This window comes from Thamnophis elegans, chromosome 9, assembly GCF_009769535.1.
Source record: "Thamnophis elegans isolate rThaEle1 chromosome 9, rThaEle1.pri, whole genome shotgun sequence".
Classification (NCBI taxonomy): Eukaryota; Metazoa; Chordata; class Lepidosauria; order Squamata; family Colubridae; genus Thamnophis; species Thamnophis elegans.
In genome coordinates, this window is record NC_045549.1 from 14,597,828 (window position 1) to 14,607,673 (window position 9,846).

The 9,846-nt window shown below is 41.7% G+C and overlaps 1 protein-coding gene across 1 annotated transcript in view; it reads right to left on the reverse strand.

Annotated features, from left to right (window-relative positions):
- Nucleotides 1-1,550: 1,550 nt before the first annotated feature.
- The window catches only part of LOC116513231 (G protein-regulated inducer of neurite outgrowth 3-like), a 217,165-nt gene continuing 208,869 nt past the window's right edge, over nucleotides 1,551-9,846 (reverse strand). The window contains exon 2 of the mRNA XM_032224219.1: nucleotides 1,551-4,491. Within this exon, the coding sequence (XP_032080110.1) occupies nucleotides 2,097-4,397 (2,301 nt within the window). The 5' untranslated portion in view covers nucleotides 4,398-4,491 and the 3' untranslated portion in view covers nucleotides 1,551-2,096. The remainder of the gene's footprint in view (nucleotides 4,492-9,846) is intronic.

A 9,846-nucleotide genomic window follows, 5' to 3' on the forward strand; every position in this document is an offset into this window, starting at 1 on the left:
AAGTTTATTAAAATGGCTCAATTTTTCAAAAACCTCTTTAGTTATTAAGCACATAAAAGCAGTCAAATTTAAGTAGAATGAATGAACAGAAGTGAGAGGATTATAGCTTTAAGAATCTCAGCTCTGCTGGTAACATGAGTAAATTATCTAATCTTTGTGTTTCCACCCTGGGCTTTTACTATGAAAATATAATCCTCTGGCCTGTTTTCCCAAAAACTGGAGAATTGTCTTCAATACTAGAGGTAATATACAGCACAGCTGTTATGAATAGCAGCTCACAATCATGTTGTTTTCCCTAATATATTACCAACCATAATTTCCATATGATTAGAATAATTTCATTACCATGTGGAACTGTTGTGTTAATGATTCATAGCAGCTCAATATGACGAAGCTATTTTATGATATATATATATCCTGACCAATGTTTCTCAACCTTGGCTGCTTGAAGATGTGTGGCCTTCAGCTCCCAGAATTCCCCAGACAGCCATATTAGCTGAGGAATTCTGAAAGTTGAAGTCCACACTTCTTAAAGTATCCAAAGTTGAGAAACACCACTCCAGACTGACATAGTCTGTTGTTGATACTAGACAAAACATTGTGATTTCTACATGTAAAGCATGTTAATCAATTACTGAATCTTCTTATATTTGCATAGAGGATCAGATAAAAATACAACACATAGAACTTCATTTTCTATTTGTGGTTTGTAACCCATTTAAGGGAGTAAGATCTTACTAGCTTGACACTGATCTTTTTACAAATAAACAACTCTGCTTTGTGTATATTATAATAAATTGTTCCCTAATACAATGTGTTCCAAATATACGATTCCAAGTTAGCAGGAGAATCTTGTACGCATCTGTTCAAAAACAAGTCGTATCAAGTTCAATGACGATTTGAATATTTTTCTGTAAATGCAGTTGTTTTTCCCTTTGATGAGTGTTCTCAACCTTCAGAACTTACAGTTCTCAACTGTATGGACTTCAATTCCCAGATTTCCCTAGCCATCAGGCAATATCAGGAAAACAAGCAGACAAAATCCACGCAGCAGGCATTATATAGGCTGGAAATGTATACACAAAAAAGACTGCAAAAGATTCTACCAATTCTTAATTTCTCCAATCCACTCTAGATTTCCATCCATCCTATTTTCTCTAGTATTATGTGCTGTGTGTGTTTGTGTGTGTGTGTGTGTATTCATCCGTTCTCTGAGAATCATTAGAGAAAACAAGGCACAAAACAAAAAGCAGCATGTAAATGAATACACGGAAATCCCAAATGCTTAAGACAAAATCTGGCTTTGAAGTATCAGGACAGTTGGAAACTTATGCACTTTTCATTTGAGATTAAGCACCTTCAGTGGGGCAAAGCTGGCAGTGGCTGCCAATGGGCAAAACTCAGCTGGAAGGGTTTGGGCACTAGATCCTGCATCTAATGTGTAGACGAGTCTCAACTTTGAAGGGTTTATACCAGGGGTGTCTAAACTTGGGAACTTCAAGACTTGTGGACTTCAACTCCCAGAATTCCCCAGGGGAATTCCCCAGGGGAATTCTGGGAGTTGAAGTCCACAAGTCTTAAAGTTCCCAAGTTAAGACACCCCTGTGGTTTATAGAGTTAAGAAAGCACCATTCCTTCTAACTTTTCTAACCCAACCCAACCTTTCTAATCCAACCCAACTTTCCTTCTTTCCATTCCCCAGTTTGGGAATGTTTTTCTACATTATCTCATGAAAAAAATAAAACAATCTATTTAAGATTTAGTCACCCCTCTCTTTTTATCTAAAGCTAATGTGGGTTACTTACGTAACCTGACATTCTGAATTGTGCTTCACCACGTACTTCTATTTTATTTTGGCAAATGACCGGGAGGTTCCCGGCATGAACCTGAATGTTTCATGTGTTATTTGCAGAAATTCGACAGATGAAGGCATGTTAACCAGTGGGAACGAAATATACTGTCATCATCTCCTCTCCCCTCAACCCTGTATCAGCGTATTAGAATCTCAAATATCCATAGAGTTCCTTGTGCAAGTACACAAGTGCGCACAAACGGATGTGTTACGTTCCCATCCTCGTTTCTGATTTTTTTTTTTTTCAGTCCAACACAGAAGAAGCCCCAGGACGAACGCAACAATTTGGGCGCCGGAAATTCTGCAGCATGGACTGAAAAACGCTGTGATGCCTCCCTTTCAATTTTTTGTTTGAAGATGTATCTGAAGATATGGATTTACGGGCCTGGGGGCTTTGAGCCTTGATCAGTTTTTCATGCTCTCTGATCTGCCTCTGCAAGTGGTTCTGGATAGCGATTCCCAACGATTCTGGATCTAGGGATGCTCCATAAACCTCCCAGGTCATGCCCTGTTCATCCCACACAACATCCCTAACACGCTTGGACTGCTTCAGGTGCATTTTCGCCTCGGCAGCAAAAGCCTTGGGCCCTTTCTTCTTTTCACCAAGACGTGGTGTAGGACTTGAAGAAGTAGGAGCAGCTGGCACATCAAGCACCAGGCCCTTCTGGATTTTATCACTCTGGATTCCTATGGCAGCGCCAAAACTTCTACTCAACTTGGAGATTGGATTCTGACTGGCCAAAGTTTCTGTCTTGGAATTACCAGGAACCGTATCTTGCTTGCTTTCTGCTACAACTGGAGCACTCATTGTTCGGGAGCCAATAATAGACCCTGTCATGTTGATCTTTTGTTCTTCAGATATGAGATGGACCTTTCCTTCTCTCTTTAGATGCATAGCAATGGGAAAACTGGGCAGAGCTGTCTCAAGGTTATCAACAGCCTTGATCTGCAGCTGTTTCTCCTGATAGGTCCTTTCAGTATCCATACCGATAACTATAGCCTTGGCTTGTTCAGATGTCCTGGGACACAAAGGAAGAGGATGTTCTCGGAACGAAGAGGGATCAGCGGGTTGATATCTACTATCGATGCTTGGGGTTGCAAAACATGGAGGTAGTTTGGTTTCAAAGTTTGCAGAGTGCTGGGTAGACACGGGCGGATGACTAGAACTCAGACTGATTTGGGAAACGGGTCTTGCCTTCTGCAAAACCGAATTGTCTGACAGTTGCTGCGGAACGTCGCCGCGATTTTTAGCCACGCCCGTCGTTTGCACCTCTGTCCTCTTGGCCAAAGTTTCCTGAGAATCATCAGATGAACACACCCTTGCTGCCTTATCCAACAAAGCTGCGCAGATCGGATCGTGCATGTTTGTGAGATTCTCCTGAAGTCTGACATTAGGACTTCCCAGAGGGTTTTCTCTTGCAGGTGGTATTTGAACACGTACCTTGTGCATGATGCCAATGGGGGAAGGTGTTTGGACAGTGGCTGCAAAGTCACCAATGATTTCAGGTTGCTCTTTCCCTCTGGCTCCCGTGTAAATCACGTGCAACTGATCTTGGTCTTGTTTCGCCTCAGGAGACATGTTCTCCCTCAAGAATGCTGTCAAGATACTTGGGCTGGTAGAAGCTGACCTGCTTTCCACACTGGCTACAGCTTGAACCTCAGCGTCTTGATGAGTCCTGCTTATCGTCTCTGCCTCTACAGATTTGTTCTCGGGCTTTACAGTCATTGTACCTGTGTCTTTGAATTTGGACAGGTTTGGTACCACTTTTGCTGTAGGCTCCTCACTGCCCATACACGATGTCTCCAGGTTGCTAAATTCGGATGCAGTCTGTGGCTCAGTCTTAGGACAGACATTTGCATCATTTGCATTCCCCAATTCCGTTTCCACACCAACAGGAGCTTTTGGATTGAGACCCACCTCATCAGACGAAACCAAGACTTGACTGGTTTCAGAGATGATAACTTCGCACATAGTGTCCTTCCCCACAGGAGATGCTTGCTGGATATCAGAATAAATAGGAAGGGAAGGAACAATGGAATAATCCTTGGATTTGCTCTCCGTAACATCAAGGTCTCCTCCAGGAAGTACGGTTGCTTTATCAATTATATTACATGACTGTCCGCCACTGCTTGGAATATTTTGGTTAGCCTCTTGGGTAAGAGGCACTTTAACTTCACCATGCTCTGAGGGGTGGGCTTCAGGTATTGAGGCTTGGACCTTGGCTCTAGAGCCCTCCTGCTTAGCGTAACTTACTGGTTCTGGAGCTGCCATGCTGCCTTCTTTGGAAAAGCTGAAGGACCCAGGAGAAAGTATGTTTGGATGCTTAATGTCATATTCACAATGCCAGTCACTCTTTGGAACGTTGGTTTCTCTGCCAGAGTTCACTTCCAACAAGCATCCTCCAGACAGCTGGTCCTTGGCAGTAAAAGGATATCCATTACTGCTGCTTTCTATGCTCGCTTGCTTGCACAGGTGTTTAGGAGATTCTTCAGCTGTGACCAATGAAAGCTTAGTAGATCTCAGTGGATCTTGTACGGTCCCCATGGAAATGCGACACAGTACAAATTCTAGACAAATTTGTGCAGTGGCAGTTACAAATTCTTTCTAAGATACGCTCAGGCTGAAAGGACGCATCAATCTGTTGAAAAAAAAAAGACATAAAGCACATTAATAATACGCTCGTATAAAAATAATCTAGCCTTACATTTTGAATGAAGACTGTGGACAGTATCAGAATTGGAGACCTACTGTCTTCTGATAATAGCAGGTACCATCTGTGATAATTTTTATTTTATAGATGATGTTTTTATGCCCCTGTAAGCCACCTTGAGTCGCCACCTGTGATTAGGCAGCAATATAAATTTTCTAATAAATAATAAATAAATAAATAATGGAGTATATAGAAAGATTATAATGATAAAACAACTACCGTCTCAGAGGAATTTCTCAGAGAAAAATACATAAAAGGTATATGATTCTGGGCAGATCACAAGATGGTACCAATCAGCCAATAATACAGAAGCAACTCTGATGCAAAAAAGATGTGGACCAGGGGTGAAATCCAGCAGGTTCTGACAGGTTCTGGAGAACCGGTAGCGGGAATTTTGAGTACCATATTTTTCAGAGTAGAAGACACACCAAGATTTTGAAGAGGCAAATTAAAAAAAAATAGTTTTTGCACTCTGCAGACCTTCCCAAAACGGCCCATTTTTCGCAAAGGGTCCTTTTTTTGTCAAAAAAATGGGCATGCATAGCCTTTAGGAGGCTTATAGAGTGCTCCTAGGGGTTAGGGGCCAAAAACAAGCAAAAAAGGCCCGTTTTTCACTCATTTTTGTCCTCCCCAGCCCCAGGAGCACTCTATAAGCCCCCTAAAGGGTATGCATGGCCATTTTTGCAAATGGGCAGAGTTTCAGGAGGCAAAAAATGCTGTATTTAGGGTATAAGACACACCCAGATTTACCCTCTTGTTTGAGGGAAAAAGGTGCGTCTTATACTCCGAAAATATGGTAGTTTGGAGAACCAGCAAATGTCACCTCTGGCTAGCCCCAGAGTGGGGTGGGAATGGAGATTTTGCAGTATCCTTCCCCTGCCATAACCACCAAACCACACCCATCAAGCCACAGAACCAGTAGTAAAAAAACTTGAATTTCACCACTGGTGTGGACATATATCAAAAGCATACAAGGCCAAACTTGTGTAGAGACAATAATGATTCGAGACAAGGAATTAACCTTATAGAAAGAAAATAAAGAATATTTTTGTTGTAATGCTGATGAGTCATTTAGCTGCTTATTGTACACCTAAATAACAGTTCCTCCCTTTTCCTGGTTATTGGCTTGAGATTTTCCAGGATTTCCAACCTTAAAGTATAGATTGAAGAAAGCCACAGTGTTCTCTCTCTGCTCTGCCATGCACACCTAGCTCCATAAACAAACCGCTTTGCTAAGTGGCACAAAAACAGAGCTGTTTTCGTAATCAACTTGGTTACAACCAGGGGTGGGTTCCTGCCAGTTCTAATCTCTTTTATAGAAGAGGTATAGAAGCGTTTTCCATGTGCCATTTAGAACCGTTTCCAGCTCCCTCCCCCTGCCCATCCGCTCCACGCTTGCCCTGCCCACCGCTCACTGATTGGCTGGCTCACCAATCGCCCTGCCCGCCTCTAAGAGTCCTATCTAAACCTTAAAGTACTAAAGCTGTCAGGTTTAAACATTCCTGGGGTTTTTGTCCCTAAAGGGTTAGGGATGCAAGGGTCGTGTAACTTGACAGCTTTAAGACTTGCGTGCTTCAAATGCCAGAGTTTCTGAGCCAACATTTTGGTTGCTAAGCAAGAGCATTGTTAAGTGAGTTTCACCACATTTTACAAGTTTTACACATTTTACAAGCCCATCCAGTCACATGACTGCCAAGCCACTCCCACCCGGTCACATGGCCGGCAAGCCACTTCCAACTGGTCACATGGCTGCCAAGCCACTCCCACAAAGCAGGCCACACCTACAGAAGAGGTTCTAAAAAATTTTGAAACCCACCACCGGTTACAACCCGGTGAATGATGTGGATTCCAACCCACAGCATTCAGGATATTTGTAGTTGGCCTGAAACTAAGATTCTGGAAAGTGGTAAGAACACAACAGGGACATACAAACTTCACAAGAGGAAATGGAAAGTAGGCTTAATGTTTAAATGTGAATTCATAGTTGTATCATCATGACTTGAGCATATCAAACTGACATTATTATTCAGAAACTATACATGTGCATGTCTTCAAATCACTGTTGATTGCTTGTGAGTGCTTGGACAAGTCCTTGCAGCTTTTGTAGCAATATTTTAAAGTGGTTTGCCCATGCCCCTTTCACCCAGTTGGCTTCATGCCTAAGATGGGACTAGAACTCACATCTTCTGGTTTCAATTTCATTGGCTTACTCAGTACACCAAAACTGGCTCCCATCCTGTTTCCTATTTGGAAACTTCTTGTGTATCTCAATAGCACTAGCAATAGCACTTTGACTTATATACCGCTTCATAGTGCTCTCTCTAAGCGGTTTAGAGTCAGCATATTGTCCCCAACAATCTGGGTCCGCATTTCACCCACCTCGGAAGGATGGAAGGCTGAGTCAACCTTGAGACTGGTGAGATTTGAACTGCCGAACTGCAGCTAGCAGTCAGCTGAAGTAGCCTGCAGTACTGCACTCTAACCACTGCGCCACCTCAGCTTTTTCCCCAGAGGTTGATAAATGGAAGCATTGTAAGCTACATGGCTAATTCATTGGCATTTAGAATACATTCTAAAACCTAGGCTTTAAGTATGTTAAACTGACAGCCAAACTTGTATACCTTCTTTCTCCCTTTTCCTTTCCTTTTTCCCTTCCGTGTGTCCACATTCAATTTGTGCAACAGATGCTTTGTAATGTGAAGTATTTTATAAACTTTTACAATTTTATAAATCATAATACTTATTAACGATTATAAAGAAACTAGGGAAACAAAAATAGCCTAGTTGATGGGTCTCCAACCCCCGGTCCGTGGACTGGCATCAGTCTGTGGCATGCCAACAACGAGGGCACGCAAACAAACAAAGCCCCATCTGTGGGATGCAGGCAGCACATGAAACCATGCTGCCTCTGTCCGCGGAAAAATATCTCTCTACGGAACCAGTTCCTGGTGCCCGAAAGGTTGGGGGCCGCTGGCCTAGTTGACAAAACTGCATAACTAATCTATTTAAAAAGGTGTCAAAAGTAACACGCAAATTAGAATGGAGCAAAAAACCCAGAATTGTAAGATGAAGCAAGATTTATCACCTAGAATTTGTATTATCATTTTTGAGAGGGTGAGATGGGATGGAGTGCCTCTGGAATAGCTGAATGAAAATAGGATCAACAAGTTTTTCTGTGAAGTATACTAAAAAAAGTCAAGACGTGATTAAAGCTCTGTTTTTTTTATGAATGATTGTTTCAATCACACCAATGTGGCTGTCATCTTGACCTATTTTGACTCTGTGGAGATGCCTGATAACTAAGATTTCATGGAACTTCTATATCTTGCCCACCTTTTCAAAGCAGCAAAGAGAGAGAGAGAGAGAGAGAGACAGAGAGAGAGAGAGAGAGAGAGAGAGAGAGAGAGGAGAGAGAGAGAGGAGAGAGAGAGGAGAGAGAGAGAGAGAGAGAGAGAGAGAGAGAGAGAGAGAGAGAGAGAGAGAGAGAGAATTACTGTAATTATTTACTTCCTAAGACTAAGCTGGTCTTAAATATATAAACAGCTGGAGCTCGAAGACCACACACAGTGTTATTAAAACTGGTATGTAGAGCTATTTCACGTTGAAACAAATAAACAAAAATTAAATTCCCTTTATTTTTAATTTTTATTATTTTTGATTAAATTTTCATTTATCAATTTGGTAACTCTCAAGGTAATAAAGCAGAGTATTCTACAGGTTTGGCAGTCAGATCCACAGCAGGCCTATAATAGGCCCGAATATGCCAAGACAGACATACATACATACATACATACATACATACATACATATATAGGTCTTGGCGTATTCGGGCCTTTTCCCGTGTAAGATTGAGAGCATCTGGTGCATGAAGGCACCAGCCTGAAGATGGCGAGTGGGACCTCGTCCAAACGTCGCCAAGATATTCTCAATCTTACATGGGAAAAGACCCGAATACATCAAGACCTGCATACCTGTACCCGTGAAAATCTACAAACACACACACACGTGTGTGTTTGTGTATGTTCCAGCATAACTCATAACTTGAGCAATTTCAACCAAACGTGGTATACAGATGACTTACTCTCTGGAAAGAAATACTGTGGGGATAAGACACCCCCACTAACACCCCTCAGGGTGGGTGTTCTGTTACGATACAGCCTATTGTGCCTTCAAATGGCTTCTACTGAACAGCACAGTGGAGTTGCCATGGTAACAGCTTCACAGTACTCCACAAGGGGGCTCCCGCTGGTAAGGGGGAACATCCAACATTAAAAATTATATTTGTAATAAATCTGCAATCCTTAATTTTCTCATTACAGCAGCTATGAGTTAAAAACAGTTGTCAGTGAAAGTTGTACATTGGCATTCTAAGAGCAGGAGATATGAGAGGAATGTTTAAAAAACTATAGTTTGGCTAAAATAAAGACAGGGGTTTGCTTTTAAGTGACTAAGCTTAAAAGCATAATACAAGTACAATAAAGGCATATACATTGAATGCTAGCATCTCAAGAAGGTTCTTGCCTAAGTAATGGAAATGTCTGCATTATATATTTAAATATTACAGGTCCCCCTCCTTTTAGTCTTAAGCAATAGTGTCTTCACAAAAGAAATACACAAGACAGTGATAATTGTACTCAATGGTTGGCCTTAAATTAACATTCCAGATGCTGGATGTAATCTGCGTCCTGAACCATCCTTTCTGCTCGGCAAAATGGCGGAGGTGACAGTGGCGGGGATGGTTTCGCATGCATGCCGCTTTCAGAAATCTGACTTCACGCATGCTTTCCACTCACTTCCATGACCTGGTCCAAACAGGTCCTAAACTATCTACCACAACAACGCACAAAGGAAGAAAGTACAGTTGATTACATTATTTACTGGTAAATTATATCTTCTGCCAATGTAGCAATTCGGAAGCATGTAAATGCAAGTAGTCAAATAGGTACCACTTTGGTGGGAAGGTAAACCTTTGACGTATAGACATGCCAGCCACATGACCACAGAAAGGTCTTTGGACATTGGTGGCTTTTGGTCTGTGAATTGGGGAGGAGCATCAACTCCTAGAGTCAGATACAACTGGGAAGGGAAAACCTTTACCTTTAAATCAATCAATCTATCTATCTATCATCTATCTATCTATCTATCTATCTATCTATCTATCTATCTATCTATCTATCTATCTATCTAAATATTGCATTTGTTCATAAAGTTCTCTAAAAATTCCCAAGCAAGATAATTTTGTATTCCATAGTTGATACAGATAAGGTCTGTTCCACATTGACC